The 17,303-nt window shown below is 44.4% G+C and overlaps 1 protein-coding gene across 1 annotated transcript; it reads left to right on the plus strand.

Moving 5' to 3' along the window:
- The first annotated feature begins 216 nt into the window (after positions 1–216).
- Positions 217–17,084, plus strand: ACTA2 (actin alpha 2, smooth muscle). The gene is made up of 9 exons (XM_059054585.2): positions 217–506; positions 4,645–4,799; positions 6,524–6,652; positions 8,388–8,498; positions 10,548–10,632; positions 11,015–11,176; positions 12,639–12,830; positions 13,986–14,167; positions 16,796–17,084. The coding sequence occupies exons 2-9, from the start codon at positions 4,671–4,673 to the stop codon at positions 16,937–16,939; spliced, it is 1,134 nt and encodes a 377-aa protein (XP_058910568.1). The 5' UTR covers positions 217–506; positions 4,645–4,670; the 3' UTR covers positions 16,940–17,084.
- The last annotated feature ends 219 nt before the right edge of the window (positions 17,085–17,303 follow it).

Consider the following 17,303-nt stretch of genomic DNA (forward strand, 5'->3'; position numbering starts at 1 on the left):
AGCATCTCTTTCTTCCTTGCAGACCCCGTTTTTAGGGGAATTTTTTAAAGTCCCCACTCCTCAGAGGCTGCTTCTCTCTGTGCTCGGTTCACGAGGAAATGACCCGAAACGCTAGCAAGACAGCCGGCTGGCATCTCCTGAGGAATGTGCGAACTGCGCCTGCCTGTGCCCCACGAGGCTCACTCTGTATCTCTGGGCATTTCAGCAATTGTTCTGAAGGCTTGGGGTGTTTATCTCCCACAGGCAGCTGAGCTGCCTGCCTTTTCTTGAGCAGAGAAGTGGAATGCGGGGAAAGAGACCCAGACCTCCGGCCACCCAGATTAGAGAGTTTTGTGCTGAGGTCCCTATATGGTTGTGTTAGACTGAACGGAGGGCTGAAGTCTGTCTCTGTTCCTTGTTTGGGAAGCAAGTGGGAGGGGAGCAGACCAAGGGGCTATATAACCCTTCGGCGTTCAGTTTCCCCGAACACCAGCCAGAGGAGAGAAGCCCAGCCAAGCACTTTCAGGGTAAGTGGCACCGGCCCAGGGGTGTGACTTAGATTCCGGCAGCTCTGACATTCCCCAGTATAATCAGATGTCATGTCTGGGGATTTTGACCAGGCTCACACACTCTGAGATTTTTGAATGAAGATTGTACTACTAACACGATTGTAGCTTTTAGCTCTAATTATCTAACCTTCAAATCCAAGCTAAGACGCAGCCTGGTGTGGGCAAGGGTGGGGAGAGCAAGATGGAATGAAATCTATGTGTGTCACCTGCAACATCTGTTTATACTAAACCAACAGCTTGGGTCTTGCAGCGCATTTCAGAGACGCAGTCAAGCTGTCTGCAGTAAGTTACATGATGATTTATATTTAGGCACTGGAAACTCCAGTATCTGCTTGTGGTTCAGATTTGGTGTGGGGACTTTTCACTGGACTGTACTTTTGGTGCAGCTACGGTATCTGGAAGTGGATTTTAGAATTGAACCCAGGTCAGTTGCCTAGCCTTTGATATTGGCTCTTTGTGTATTTGCATCTGGGTTCCTCTGGCTCTCATTGGTAGTGTCTTCTGTGGGAAAGTCTCTTGAGTGTAACTGTGAGCTTACACTTCAAGATGTATGCGTCTCAGTGAAGTAAGTCAGAAAGAGAAAAACAAATACTGTATGCTAACATATATATGGAATCTAAGAAAAAAATTAAAAAGGTCATGAAGAACCTAGGGATAAGATGGGAATAAAGACACAGACCTACTAGAGAATGGACTTGAGGATGTAGGGAGGGGGAAGGGTAAGCTGGGACAAAGTGAGAGAGTGGCATGGACATATATACACTACCAAAGGTGAAATCGATAGCTAGTGGGAAGCAGCCGCATAGCACAGGGAGATCAGCTGGTGCTTTGTGACCACCTAGAGGGGTGGGATAGGGAGGGTGGGAGGGAGCGAGATGCAAGAGGGAGGAGATATGGGAACATGTGTATATGTATAGCTGATTCACTTTGTTATAAAGCAGAAACTAACACACCATTGTAAAGCAATTATACTCCAATAAAGATGTTTTAAAAAAAAAAGATATATGCGTCTCGGTTGGTTGGTCGTCTGCAGCAGAGCGCAGCAGGAGCCTGGCTGAATCTCTGTGAATAGGAGAGGGAGCCGGGTGTGCGTCTGACAGCTGTTTGTGTCTCAGCCTGTGCGATGTCTGGTTTGCATTTCTCAGCCAGGCGGGACCCGGAGCCAGCCCTGCTACCACAGGCTGCTTTTGCTGTAAATCAGGGGTTGGCAGCTTCAGCCCGGACTGGAGTTTTCACACTGAGATTTTCCTTCCATTTTGTGATTCATGACTAAATATGGTTTGTGTTTCAAGACTGTCGAGCTGGGACCTGGAGCGTTCCCCTCCCACTAACTCCTCATTTTTGGCACGAGATGCACTCGAGTCAGTTAGAGCAAACCCCCTGACCCGGGTGCTGTTCCAAAAGCAGCCTTTCGAGTGTGTTTTACCTAATTAGGAAATGCTTTGCTCCAAACCCAGCTGCTCATCTGGTTAGGTAAGAGTTGCAAACCACTCAGCCGGGTCCTTTCTGGGGACACAGACTTCGCTAACGACAGTGCTCCTTTTCGAGATTTAAAAATTCTTCCTGGACATTTTTTTTTCTTTCACATTTACCAAATTTTGAGATTTTTAAAAATTTTCTGCATGCGTGCTGATGCTGAGTGTTAAGCCTACTTTGTCTGCAGTGCATTCTAACACTCCCCCAAACCCTTCCTGTCCAAGGATAGGGTTATTAAGGATATATGTATTCATAGTGACCACACCATCACATTTTTAGAGCCTCCTAATTCCAAATATTTTATCCTGTTTTCAGCCCTTACTTTTGTTTTGGCAAGTCTGCTTAGCACATCCAGAGAGGCTGCTGATCCAGCGCTGACAGCCTCTGACACATGCCTCGGCCTCCGACTGCTTCTTCTGCCTTCTCGCTCTTACATTTCTCCTCTCTCTTTTTGCTTCTTAATCTGCTAGGAAGGAAGCCAAATCACATGACTGCCAAACATAATTCAGTGTCTGGAAAGGGAAGGGAAGGGTGGGAAAAGAAAGAGTCGGCCATTGATAAACCTCATTTTCCATTCTTACAAGTAGAATCCACAAGTTGAAGGTTTCTGTGGTAGGCCTAGAGGGAGTGTGGAGAGAAAGCAAAGACTAGAAGTAAAAAGATCTGGATAATGATAATAATCACATAATGATGCTAATCATTTTAAAATACTATTTATTGAGAATTCATAATGTATATGCCACCATAAATTATTTTAAATGCCTTTTAGAAAATCTAATCCCCATAAGAACTCTATGTGCTACATACAGATTTTACTGTTGTTTCATAGATAAAGAAACTGATTTAGAGATGTTACATAACTTACTAAGTCGCATAGCTTCTAAGCGGTGAAGGCCACACTCAAATCCTGAGTGAGACTCCAGAATCCAAGCCTATAATCATCATGTGCTGTAATCTTTATTGTCCTAACTCTACCAGTTTGGGGATCTTGGACAAATCATTCCAACTTGAGTCTTGATTTCCTGGTTTGTCAGCTGGCGATAATAGTACATGTCCTGGGTTTTAAGATATGTCCTCTCAGTTGAGGTTCATGCTCTTTGCAAAGGGTTATGTTGCGTGAGACGCTGCCATGGAAGTTCTAGGCATTTGGAAAGATGGAGCATTTGTTTTATGGGAATGGTCTGGCACAACTCAAACTGTAATGCTTTTTATTCTTTTCTTACATCCCAGAAATTTCCTTAAAAGAGTTGCCTTTTATATCTAGGCCTGGGGTGCAATGAGTTCACCAACTTAGAGGAATCCTCCTGAACCTGAAATCCTATCATCTCAAAGTCAGGCAGAGAACTCTGGGTGTCCTTCTCTTTAAAGACTATTTTCACCTAATTCTGCTTAGAAAATGGAAGGGGTCTAGATTGAAAGCTGAAGGGTAGCCAAGGGGACCTGATCTCTGGTTCAACTTTGCCTGTAAGGCCCTATGTGCCCTTGAGTAAATCACTTCCCCTGAGTTTTCTCATTTGAGAAACGAGGGCATTAAATGAAAACATTCTCTAATAAGCCTTCAATTTCCCAGATCTTTAAGTTGTTACTTTTGCTCCAGCCTTCCAAATTTTGCCGTAGGATCCAAGCTTAACAATGGGATATTTAAAATATTGTTTTCTTACTAAAAGAATACACGCTCAATTTATTTAGAAAATATTACAGAACCCAGGGATGATCATTTAAAACACCTAGAAAACCGACCACTTCAAAAATTACCCCCATCAACATCATGGTAAATATGATTAATCTTTTTCTAGTGCATAAAGATACATATTTAATGGGATCGTACAATGTTACTTTCTCTAACCTAGTATTACATAAAAATATACCTGTAACTTATCCTTTTATTTATCTTTTTTAATGGCAACAAAGCATTCTACTGCATGATGTGTAAAGTTTTGGATTCACCCTGGCTTGTTGGACTTACAGGGTAGCAGTGGTTTTTATTAATGGAATAACTGTGGCGCCTAAAATTTAAATCACCTTCTTAGAAAGTTTTGATTGGTTCTAATGTTTTTCCAAGGGTAAAATTTAAAGTCCTCAGGATCCAAAAGAGAATTTTCTTTTAAACATTTTACATTAAATGTCTCAATATTTCCAAATTTTCACATGCTGCCCATTCCTCAAAATCTACGTTTTTGAAAAAAATTTGAAGTTATAACATATCTAGAAAAATGTGAAGAGGGTTGGATACAGACAGCAAATTCCAGATACTTCTTTAACAAATGACTTGTCCCTGTGAATATCTGATCTCATGGTCAGATATTCCATATGTGCTCTGCAGTAGTTCATTCATTCACTTACTTAGTCAGTCTTTAAAGTGCTTGTGAGCACATGTGACGTGCCAGCCACGGTGCTAGAGACCTGTTGTATGAACGTGGAAATCAGAGTTTTCGTTATAAAAAGTTTTCAGTCTAATGAAAATACTTTGAGATAAATGCTGTGTTAGATAAGAATCAGCGGAGGGCGCTCTAGGAGTACACAGGAGGGGTCTCAACCCAGCCTGGAAGGTGGGAGTGGTCAGGTTAAGGGCCATGACTGCTGGATAACAGCTGGGTGCCTTCCTCCCTGTTCCCTGCAGGACCTTGTGTCGTAGCTCCAGCCAAGATGTGTGAAGAAGAGGACAGCACCGCCCTGGTGTGTGACAATGGCTCTGGGCTCTGTAAGGCTGGCTTTGCTGGGGACGATGCTCCCAGGGCTGTTTTCCCGTCCATTGTGGGACGTCCCAGACATCAGGTGAGGAAAATTTTCTCTGGAACAGAGAGAAACAAGGCTATAGATTTGGTCCCTCTATGTCTCTGGTACCTGCTATGGGTATTCGTAGATTGTCTGTTGCTCTCTGCCCGGAAATTATGTAACCATGTTAAAAATGTACCTCTGATGATTGACGTCTAGAAATAAGTGCCAATTTAATACACAATGTTGATAGATTATCTATTGGGTGTCTATCAGATACAAAGACTGACTCTTTTTCATAAATCCTTTTTGTCTAAATGTAATCGTTGTCATCAGCATCAGAAATATTTATGAGTTTATGGGTTATCTGATATATTCCATAGCTACTCTTTGGAAAGAAACTAAAATAAAAGCCCAGGTCACTCACTCTCACAGAAGCTAATGTTAGATGAAAATAAGCATTGTTACCAAATGTAATTTTACATCTGTTAGCTGTCAACAAAATACATGTGGACAGCCACATGGTAATTTTACATAGCATTATGTAGAAACAAAATGTTGATGGCAGCCACAGGGTAAAAACTGAGAGTTTCATCTCAGAAATTCTCCTTTACAGCAGAAATGTATTTTGCACATTGAGCCTATCTGATTGATATTTAAGCTTTCAATTTGGCATAGATTCACAAGAACAAATAATAGAAGCCTCTCCCCATGAATGAACTCTGTCCCTTTGTTGAACTTTTGGGATGGAGATATTTTGCATAAATCACTACTTATGGAACTATAGTAGCCATGACTGTTTTACAATTTTAAGTCACTCCAGTGCAATTTTAAATTTTAGTCATGAGAATTCTCTGTTTTAAAGCTTCACCTTAATGATTAAAAAATACATCCCACTACTTTAGGCAGATGTCAGTGTTGATTGGTATGAATTTATCCATGAGAAATCAAGCACAAAGTGATCATTTGTAGAAATAATGTTTTTGCTTATAACGGTTAGATATACTCTTGAGTAGGTGACAACTTCAAAAGTACAGTTTAAAGGATTTATAAGAGGCAAAATGCCATTTAACTAACACGTAAAATTTTACAGATCCATTCAACAAATAATGATTGAGTGTCGTATATGTGCCGGGCAATTTGTCACAGTGGCGAACAAGACAGATACAATCTTTGCCCTAAGAGAGCTCATCAAGGGATGTAGAAGATAAATGACACAAAGTTGCCTTACCCCCAGGGTTCTCTGCTATTTGAGAGAACTATTCAGGCCCGTTTCCAATCACCTAAGGCTGTTTCTTAAGAACTTTAATGGCCCAGCATTTGTTCTGTATTGATGTATGTTCCATGTACATTTGCAAATAATGTGATCCTGCAGTTGTTGAGTTTAGCATTCTAGGAATGTCAATTAGACATAGTGCTGTTCAGATCTTCTAGATTCTTACTGAATTTTTGTGTAAGTTTTCTATATAGTCCTGAGAGAAAGGTGTTAAAATTTCTAACCATAATCGTGGATTTGTCTATCAAGCCCTTAATTCTGTCAGTTTTTGCTTCATGTTTTTTAAGCTTTGTTATTAGGTACATACACATTTAGAATTATTATACATTTCCAATAAATTGACCCTCTTATGAAAAAAAAAAGAACTTAGTGACCATAGGATTCAGCATATCATTGTTGGTACCGGAAGGAACTTTCTATCGCAAGGATTTAACCCTTTGTGTTCGGACTGTAATCAGTTCACAAGTTCTGAGAGAGGCCGGCTCGTGATGTGTTGAACCTTTTTTAGGGGGTGATGGTGGGAATGGGACAGAAAGACAGCTACGTGGGTGATGAAGCACAGAGCAAAAGAGGAATCCTGACCCTGAAGTACCCGATAGAACACGGCATCATCACCAACTGGGACGACATGGAAAAGGTACCGGGAGATTCATGCATAATTCCTGTGGCTCCTGATTCCAAACATCTTGCTACTTCTGGGGAAAAGAACTGGCTCACTTTGCCCAGTTGTACTTTTACTTGTACAATGTTCCTTCTAGATTATTACTGACTGGAAAAATAAAAATCCTGAACTGTGTCTTTAAAAAAAAAAAAAGCAAATCCTTTGCCTACCAGGGTTTATAAACCAATTAGAGTGAGCTAGCTCTGCAGATGAGAATAGTAGTCCTTAGACAATGGTGGGAATTAATAGACTATTGCTCAGTCCACTGGCTTGCCCTCCGAGGACAAGCATTATATGAGTAGCAGCCAGGAGAACAAAGGGTTGCCTACACCCACCCATTCTTCAAAGTTTTTCATTAACTCACCCTGAACATTTAAAAAATATGTATATATTTTTAGTTTTCACTATAGAAAACTATACATTCATACATTCCTGAGCGTCCCTCAACATATTGAAGCCCAAGCACATGACAAAAATTTTTAAATAAATCTTTTTAAAAGTATCTCCCTGTGTTGCATTAAGTGAAGTCTTTATCTCCCAGACCCATATAGAAGAGCTAATGAGGAGAAGAGTTAAATCCTAGGATTTTGATGTTTGTTATTAGGCATTATGGAAACACAAGTGATCAGAGAAAAAGCAGAAGAAATAATGAGAAATTGACTTAAATTTTTAAAATGCAGCAAATATATTAGAAGCAGAACATCTGGACTTTTATATATCTGTCAGCTCCATACACACACACACACACACATACACACACACACTCTCTCTCTCTCTCTCTCTCTCTCTCTCTCTCTCTCTCTCTCTCTCCCACAGTATTGTAAATCAACTATACTCCAATATAACATAAAAATTAAATTAAAAAAAGAAACAGCTCAAAAATAAAAAAAATAAAGAGGTTGCTCAACCATGAAGCAAACACAAGTATGTCCAAAGTACATCACACGGACTTGCTAGAAATAGGCACTGGCTTTTTTTGGAAACACCTGAAGGGCAAATGTCCACCCATGAACGAAAGGTCCAGAGTGTGCTGACCGAGGCAGGCTTCTCTCAGCCCTGGGGAGCAAAGAGGGGAATGGAGGGGAGGAAAATTCCCCTCAAATATTAAAAGTGGCAATTAGGCAATTATGTCAGCTTCATTCATCCATTCATATATTCATTCATTTGTCCTTTTACTTGCTACTCTAAGTCATTTGCCCATGAATATTAACTGAAATGGAAATAGGGGGTAAAGAAGATATAGTTGAATAATAGTAACATTTACTCTGGGCTAGGCACTGGGCTAAATAGCAACTCTAGGTTCCCTGACTTAAGTCTCACAAAGACATACAAATTATTTTTATATTACCCATGGAGACATTGTGGCTGAGAAGGGTTAAAATTTGCCTAAGCTCACATAACCCAGAAGTGGTTAAGCCAGGATTTGAATCCAGGTTTGATGCCAGAGCCTGTACCCTTAACCACTACTCCATCCTGCCTCATAGTCCTGGGTTTGCGTTTTTGCTCACTCACCTACGAGCTGTGAAACCTCAGTAAGTTACTTAGAGTCCTTGAGTTTCAGTCTCTGCATCTGTAAAAATGTGGACACATAGTGAGTACTTCTAGCATTTTATTTGGACCTGGTTTCATTAGCCCATTCAGATCTCTTTTCGAGGACTGCAGTGCCCCTACAGCCTCACATCATTGTGCTTTTCCTTGGCCCCCCTGCTAGATCTGGCACCACTCTTTCTACAATGAGCTTCGTGTTGCCCCTGAAGAGCATCCAACCCTGCTCACCGAGGCACCCCTGAACCCCAAAGCCAACCGGGAGAAAATGACCCAGGTAAATATGCACTCCAGGGCCCAGCACTTTGGTGTCTGGGGAAAGTCCTGTGTTAAAGGGGCTGTGCAGGACCGCAGCGAGAAGGTCCACCCGACGGTCCACTCACAGGCTGCTAACTTTCCAAGATTCCAAAGGCCAGGAGCACTCTGATGGCACTGACATCCTTACTGCAGGAGTGGCCCCTTGGTTCCAAGAGCAACAGGAAACTTCCGAGATTTAACTGAAAAGGTGACATGGTTAGGTCAAAGCCTTCTAAGGAGAAGTCATTTCAAAGTGCAGGATAACATAAAATGGGGAATTTTGGTTCCGGAGTCTGACAGATCCCGGTTTGAAAACTCGATCTGTCACTTACTCAGCTATGTGACTTTAAAGAATCCACTTGATTTCTCAGAGCCTCAGTTTCCTTGTCCATATGTTGGGAGTAATATGAGTACTACTATTTTTCAAAGGGTTGATGTGAAGATTAAGGAGGTAAATGCTAAATGTGTTTCATGGTACCTCGTATGATAACCTTCAACAAATAGTTATTATTGTCATTATTGTGACCTGTCTGAAGCTCAAAGGTTTTGGATCAGGAGACCATCCATTCCACCAGCCAGACAAGATTTCCAGTTTGGATGAGCTGCTAAATAAACACACCTAGTGTCAATTTCATGCTTGCTATGGTTAAGCACTGGGCTAAGCATTTTATACGCATTGTCTGTTTAAATCTTAACAATGTAAAGCAGGAGCTATTCGTATGCTGATAATATAAATGAAGAAATCGAGGCTCAAGTACATTAGGTGATTGTCCCAAGGTCACACAGCTAGAAGTGGCTGGCAGAGCTTGGATTTGGCCCATGATCTTTTGACCTCGGAGAATAATAAATGTAAATACTGCAGGGTCTTTTTCTCGGAAGAGCTCTAGGCGCTACACCAACACACTAGCAGCTGTTCTTTACAGGGGAATATCTGTGTTCCTGGGAAATGCTCATGTATCAAGAGATGTTGTTTCTTATGGGGGCTATTTTTCCTGTGAATGGTAAAAAATATAGTTGGGAATTATGGCCGTCTAGCAAATGATGCTAGATATTCACTCTGGTGAATAGACCAGGGAGAGTTTTGCAGATGGAGAAATGGTGGTCTGTGGGCATCTCCGTGGGCACAGATTTCTAATGCTTGACCCGGAGGGACTCTGGTTCTAATCATGTCCCTAGACTGCATGAGCTGCCACATTGACATTCACACTTGGTTCTCTGTTACCAGCAGGCGGTTCTTTTCTTCCAGGAATCAGGGCTCCTTCACTGCACCCAGAGTGGCCTCAGATTCTAGGGCTGGCATTGACCCAGCAACTACATAAAAAAGTGGAACAGATTAAACAAACCTCAGATCACAGAACAGGGCTCATCTCAACCAGTCTGAGCTTCAGGTTTAAAAGGCTTCTTTCGGGAATTCCCCGGCAGTCCAGTGGTTAGGACACTGAGCTTTCACTGCAGAGGGCCTGGGTTCAATCCCTGGTCAGGGAATTAAGATCTGCAAGCCACGTGGCCAAAAAAAAAAAAAAGTGGCGGCGGGGGTGGGGGGGGGGCTCTTTCATACACCACAGAAGTGTAGATTCTGTCTTTTGTTTCTTTTGGCTTTGATAACAGTATTAAGTCCTGGACTGTTCACACTGGAGGACCCTCAGAACTCTTCTCATCCAAACTCCTCTTCCATTTGTAATCAAGAGACCTGGAATGAAACCCACATTAGTCAGCTGTTAGTTTGGTGAATTCTCCCAGGTCATGTTCAAGTCAGGGCCAGGGCCGGGGTCAGAAGCTAGACCCTCCTTATACCTGGCTGGTCATGTATCCCCCTCCCCGTGCCAGCAGGCCTCTGGTATAATGGTTTCTTCATTTACACCTTCATTTCTCCTTGACTAGTAACCACGGCTGCCCTGGCCCTCCTTTACCTTAGTTTCCTCTACCCAGAACCACGAGGGCCCTCTGCATTCCTCAACAAGATGCTGTCTTGTGCATTCTTGGTAAGACTGGCAGCGTCACTAACTCAGCTCTTTGAATTGCTTTGCAGATCATGTTTGAGACTTTCAACGTCCCAGCCATGTATGTGGCTATTCAGGCGGTGCTGTCCCTCTACGCCTCTGGACGTACAACTGGTAGGTGGTTGGGAGGGGTGAGAGCCTCAGTTGAATACACCATCAGTTGCAGGATTTAATGGTTCATAAACATGCGGGTTGTGATGGATTGGGGTTTAGTTCAAATTGACAGGGTTAATTCCAGCCCTCAGATGTCTTCTTTTCACCTTTAAAATTAAGCCCTTTAACTTGTATTTCCAGGAGGACTTCTCCTATTGTTTCCCTCTTCCTGTTCTCTTGTTTGTTTGTTTTTTTTTTCTTTATCCAGCCCTGCCCCACTTCTCCTATCAAATGCCTTCCTTCCTTTCAAATAAGAGGCTTAGAAATGCCCCTTCTACTAGACCAGTAAGTGATCACATACCAGCTGCCCTGGTGACTTTTATTGTGTACAACTGTCCCCCAGGCATTGTGCTGGACTCTGGAGACGGTGTTACCCACAATGTGCCCATCTATGAGGGCTATGCCCTGCCGCACGCCATAATGCGTCTGGACCTGGCTGGCCGAGATCTCACCGACTACCTCATGAAGATCCTGACCGAGCGAGGCTATTCCTTCGTGACCACAGGTGAGGCCTGCGGGAGATAAAGGGAGGGGGGTGTAAGGGCGGCGGGGTGTTCTTGCCGGACTTGGTGATTATCCAAGGAAACAATGGGAGGCAACCTTGCAGGTATCAAGGCCTGATTCTAATGCCCAGGGCAAAGCAGTGCATAGTTTGCTATGTGAAATCGCTAAACGATTATACTGTTTCTTCAAGAAGAACAGCTATAACCATCTGGTGTTATGAGCTAGTCAGAGTTGCACTGTTTGAACGTCTTTGAATGGCTTCCATTCACACGTAGAGACTGAAGATGGTATGACATGGTGATGGGTGGTCTTTGGAGACATCTCAGCAGGACTTGGGTCCTAATTCTTTCACTCACTAGCTGTGTGACCCTGGCCTAGATGCCCAAGTTCCCTAAGCCATAGCCTCTTCACCTGTAAAATGGGAGTAATCATAGACCCTTTCTCACAGGGATGTTGTGAGTAGTAAATGAGATCATGCACGTCGAATTCCTGGCCCCGAGGAAGCAAGCAGCACTTGTTAGTGACTATTAATATCAACCCGCAGGCAGCGACACATTTGTCTTCAGACTATAAACTAGTGTTCCTCTGCCCGGAGGCAGACTGTACTAGAGATGTCGGGACGTCCTCTGTGCCCTTGACCCTGGCTGCCCGCCCTCCCTTGGCCAGTTTGGTCTTGTCCAAATGTTTAGGTTTCTGGACATCCCTGAGGCTTATTCTAGACTCCAAGTTTGAGCCCTGAAGATGTTAAAATCTCCTTTTGGAGTAGGCAGTTGAGTGAATTCTGTTCCTCCTCTACTGCCTATGAAGAATTCCAAGATGCTTCCAAAAGGTTCCCAGGGGCCCAGATGGAACCAATAGCTTAGAACTTCAGAGGGCGGGAGTCTGAAAGCTGTCTGCCTACCCACTTCTTCCATGCACCACTGGGGCCCTCTCAACTGGGACTTGTCCTGAGCCAAGGCCTGCCTCTTTCTGGAAGGTGATGAATTTTCCAAGGGTTTGAGCTAGAATCGACCTGGCCCAGATGACACGGGTCTCTGGAGCTTTCTGAAACTGTAGGGGCCTCTAAGGGGTGGCTTCGGCACACGTCTTCCTGGTCAACTGAAAATCCAATATAACAAACTGTTATAAAGCACTTATAATGGAGATTCATTAGTTAATCGTGCAAAAAAGTTAATGTACTAAGGATTTCCTGCTCTTTGCATGTTTCTAGCCAGCTCATTTTCATCCTGTCCTGAACCTTCCAGACAATATTTGCTAAGAACCTTCTGTGTGAGGCACTCCGCTGGGAACAGAAGCGGTTCCGTAGTGGACTTATAATTTAATTGCCCTGATGGATTTGGGGGTGCAGAATGTAATATCGAACTTATACACTTTGTGGATGGAGCCTGCATTGTCGGAGAGCCTGCAGTAGGGCAGGTGGATTTTTACCGCCTGTGCAAACCATGTTTGTATCTCGCTGACAGCTGAGCGTGAGATTGTCCGGGACATCAAGGAGAAACTGTGCTATGTAGCCCTGGACTTTGAAAACGAGATGGCCACTGCCGCGTCCTCCTCCTCCCTCGAGAAGAGCTACGAGCTGCCTGACGGGCAGGTGATTACCATCGGGAACGAGCGGTTCCGTTGCCCAGAGACCCTGTTCCAGCCCTCGTTCATTGGTAGGCAGCACGCCCTGCCCCTGCTTCTGGGGAGACCACCCTCTCCTCCTGCACCCAGCCAATCCTCAGCCCCCAGCACCCTTCTGCGTGTGGGGACATGTGACAGGGGCCACAAAACCAAGTGCATTTCTAAACCAGGGCAAAGGAAAGGATGTCACATTTTTAAGGGTTAAGGAGGCCAGAAAAGGAGTTTTCTTTTTAAGAAAACATTGTCTATGTTGTAGTCAAGCCCAAAGCATTCTTGGTGTGTGGTTTACAGTGAAAGAATCAGATACTCTCTGTGCTTAGGACACAGCGGAGCCACCGGATGGATGGATGGGAAGGATAGGTTGAATGCTGAGTTTGGGAATAATAGGGGGAGAGAAAAACAGAAATGCCAAATCCTACGTTAGCACTGACCTTGGGAGACAGGTTAGTATAGTTGTTTACAGAGGGCAGGCTCTGGGAGGGGTGAGCCTGGGTTTGAGTCTTAATTCTCTATTCATGACCTTGGACCTTGAAGTCTCAGGGTCCTCATCTGTAAAATGAGGATTGTCATAGTACCTATTTCATAGGGTGGCTGTGAGGATTACACGAGCTGTGGCGGGGGTGGGGGGGCACTTAGCCCAGGACTTGGCCGAAATGAGCATTCAAGGCTTATTAGATATTGGCTGTAATTAATCACTAAGCATTATTAGTATTAGATCACAAAACTGCAAAGATTGAAGAAAAGCAAGTCTTTGTCCAAATAAAATGAAGCATTTTTTTTTTGGATGATTCAGCACCATATAGCTTTGAGGAGTAAGAACAAGGCAGCAGCCAAAGAGAGACTTGGGAAAGTTCTGAGCAACGGCTGAAACATTGGCTCAGCGTGGAACCTTCTGCTGGCAATCTGAAGACTTTGCTTCTTGTTTGAATCATTTCTAGTAGTGAGTCTATTAAAAATTAGGGATATGATGTTGTAGCCCCCCACCCTCCCAGAGATGCTGAGGCAGGGCTTCCTCCCTAGACAAGAGATAGGAGGACATGGGGTATTCGAGGACCTTTGGGTCCTGAGATGGCCGGTTCCCGGAGCATCATGCCTGCCTGGCTTTGGTCCAGTTGCTCACATCGTCTTCCACGTCAACCTGGGCTTTATTCACCACCCAAGGACCATGGCCTGTGTCTCTTTTCCAGGCATGGAGTCTGCTGGCATCCATGAAACCACCTACAACAGCATCATGAAATGCGATATTGACATCAGGAAGGACCTCTATGCTAACAACGTCCTCTCCGGGGGCACCACCATGTACCCCGGCATTGCCGACCGCATGCAGAAGGAGATCACGGCCCTGGCGCCCAGCACCATGAAGATCAAGGTACAGTTCAGTGACGGACCCATGTATGCTGCTGGCAATACCAGCCCTACAACCAGAGGTGAAGGACTCTTCAGAGGCTACATCTCGGTCACATGCACTCACGGGTTTTCGAGCTAGGCAGTGGTTAAAAGTCCACAAGTCCCATACTTTAAACGATGTAGGTCAGTTCAGTTCATAAAGAAGTTGAATTATCTTGTACAACATTTAATCTCTACTTATCCTTGTCAATCAGCTACTTTCAGCAGCTGCAGTGAAGGTCTTTAGAGCCCCCCGTGTGTCCATATCTCACTAAAATACACACTGTGTTGTTTTTCCTCATCACAAAAATAGTGCATGTCATGTATAGAGCGTTCCAAATATTACAGATGAGCAAGACTTATTTCTGAAGAGGTGTAAAACCTGTAGATTCAATAGTGTATACTCTTCTTCCAGTACTAAATGTGACTCCATCTCAGTGGCCAGGAATTCGAATTTTATCTTCATCTCTCTGTCTGACATACCCTTTGATACAAGTGCTCAAAAGTGCAGCATGACCCCAGGATGACCAAGCTCAGTCCTTGAGCCATCAGAACCCCTACACTGTGTGAGTTTTGAGTCACAGCCAAAGAAACTCAGATTAAAAGGCCATCGTTCTTTGGAGGCAAACTTACATGTGGCTGGTGACTTCTCAAAAGGCTGTTATCACTCTGAAATCAGGAGGCCAGGCTGGTCCACGTCCCAGGGATCAGGCGAAGGGGTACTCTGGGGGCAGTTCACACACAGGAGAGGTTTTCAGACAAGTTCTCTGTCGTTTGCACTCCTCTTTTGAAAGCGTCTGCAGCTAACATAACAGGAAGGGCGAGGCGGAAGCATGCTCTCTCTCCACATTAGAGGCTCGGAATTCTGCGGGTTAAGAGGAAAGAGACTGTTTTCTGAGGACTTGTGATTCTCGGATGCCCCTCCGATTGGCACTTACCTCCTCATCTTCCCACCCTGGAGGGAGGGACATGAAACCAGCTGCTAGGGCTGCTGACAAAGCCAACCTAGGTTGGGGGCATATGACAGACACCCAGCTAGAGTTGGGTAGTTTCTAGTTCTTCAAACTTGGAGTCTTGAATAGAAGTGAATGTAGAACTTTGAGCTCCAGTGTGATGGTAGCAAACCGTTAAAAACCTGGCACAGTAAGATGGTGGCATTAGGGGAAACTGACACTGAATGGGGGTGGGGGGTGGTCTATAGGAACTCTCTGCACTGTCTTTACCACTTCTCTGTAAAACTAAAATTATACGAAAATGAAAAGCTATTTCTAAAACAAAACAAAAAAATACCTGGGAGGGGTCCAGGTTTGCACACTGGGTCTGATATGTACCAACCGGTGTGATCAAGGTCAATTACTTAAACCTCTCTCAGTCTCTGTTTCCTCGTTTGGAATATGGGAGTAATTCAGCACTTACTCTTCAAAGTGGTTATGAGGATTAAATGAGATAGTACATGTAAAATGCTTAGCACAGTGCTCGGCACACGGTAAGTGCTCAGTAAATATCAGCTACTTGTATTAAAAATAAATGTTCAACCAGAGCTCAAGGGATAAACAGAAATTAAACCCTTTCACCACCGTTTCAGAAATACCTTATCGGGCTTCCCTGGTGGCGCAGTGGTTGAGAGTCCGCCTGCCAATGCAGGGGATACGGGTTCGTGCCCCGGTCCGGGAAGATCCCACGTGCCGCGGAGCGGCTGGGCCCGTGAGCCATGGCCGCTGAGCCTGCGCGTCCGGAGCCTGTGCTCCGCAACGGGAGAGGCCACAGCAGTGAGAGGCCCGCGTACCACAAAAAAAAAAAAAAAAAAAAAAAAAAAAAAGAAATACCTTATCTGTTGGCCCAAGTGTCCATATTCATTTCTACCCAAGTATCCAAGTCTGATATGGAATTTGGAATTACTCAACTATAGCTATTTTTAGAGTTGCTGTAGGGAGACATACCCTTGGCCCGATTTCACTGCTCTCTGAGCCTAAACCATTCATTGATTTAAGAAACGTCAACATGTCCTTACGTGCCAGGCCTATGCAGTGGGTAGGGCCAGACAATGCAGCCTAACTCGGACCTATCCCAGGGAAATGCTCATCCCAGTGGGGGACGCTTGGGCCCCTCTGTGTTAAACAGTGCATCTCAGTGTACTTAATCAGGTCTCTGGTAAGTTCCTGTGTGCTAAGTTCTGGCACAATCAAAACTTCTCCTTGAAGTTGCTGGTATTTTTGTCCACAGAGCGTATTACGTCGTGCTGAGTTCTGAAGAACAGTTTATGGAAGTCAGGGACATTGTCAGGGCTTAAGTGGAGGCCATGCAGGATTTGGGACCAACTTCCAGTTTGCTCAATAGTAGACTGAATGCAGCAGGGGTGTCATAGATGCTTTGGAATAGATTGTGTAAAAGGAAGCTGGGAAAACGAATGTGCTCATTGAAGAATCTCTAAATCCACAACTTATTCACACCCCACGGGTTAGGGTTCAGGTTCGGGTTCAGCATCTAACAGCCAAGACTGTCCCTGTTGTCCAGGAAACTTCAGCTGGGACCACCAAATTCGGACCATGCTGGAATGCCCAGGCCCCGTTCTAGTGCATTAATGGCCCTTCTTCCTCATCCTGACCAACAGATCATTGCCCCTCCCGAGCGCAAATACTCTGTCTGGATTGGCGGCTCCATCCTGGCCTCTCTGTCCACCTTCCAGCAGATGTGGATCAGCAAACAGGAGTACGACGAGGCCGGGCCATCCATCGTCCACCGCAAATGCTTCTAGAACACTTCCCTGCTCTCCGTCTCTAGCACACACTGTGAATGTTCTGTGGAATAATGCCTTCAATTCTTTTCCAAATCATTCCTAGCCAAAGCTCCGCCTTGTTACCTATGTGTTTTTTAATAAATCTGAAGTATGTTACCTGTAACCTGTCGCCTTGGCCTCTGATCAGCACCAGGCCGATCACGTTATTTCTGTTAGGCTGACCTCACCCATTACAGAGTGGCTCCCTCTAGTGGTGCGGCCGAGGACATGACAACCAGGATGTGTAAGTTTCCCAGGAAAGGGTAGAATCACATTAACACGGGAAGTGCCAACCAATGCCGTAAGTGGGAAGAATTTGAAAACACGCAGGAGAGAAACATAA

This window comes from Kogia breviceps, chromosome 2 (assembly GCF_026419965.1).
Source record: "Kogia breviceps isolate mKogBre1 chromosome 2, mKogBre1 haplotype 1, whole genome shotgun sequence".
Lineage (NCBI taxonomy): Eukaryota > Metazoa > Chordata > Mammalia > Artiodactyla > Physeteridae > Kogia > Kogia breviceps.

Bases quoted from the DNA above. Each gene is read 5' to 3' on its own strand.
- ACTA2 (XM_059054585.2), top strand. From the start codon at position 4,671: ATGTGTGAAGAAGAGGACAGCACCGCCCTGGTGTGTGACAATGGCTCT. The intron at 8,499-10,547 runs GTAAATATGCAC...ATTGCTTTGCAG, and splicing joins ACCGGGAGAAAATGACCCAG to ATCATGTTTGAGACTTTCAA. The intron at 14,168-16,795 runs GTACAGTTCAGT...CCTGACCAACAG, and splicing joins CCAGCACCATGAAGATCAAG to ATCATTGCCCCTCCCGAGCG.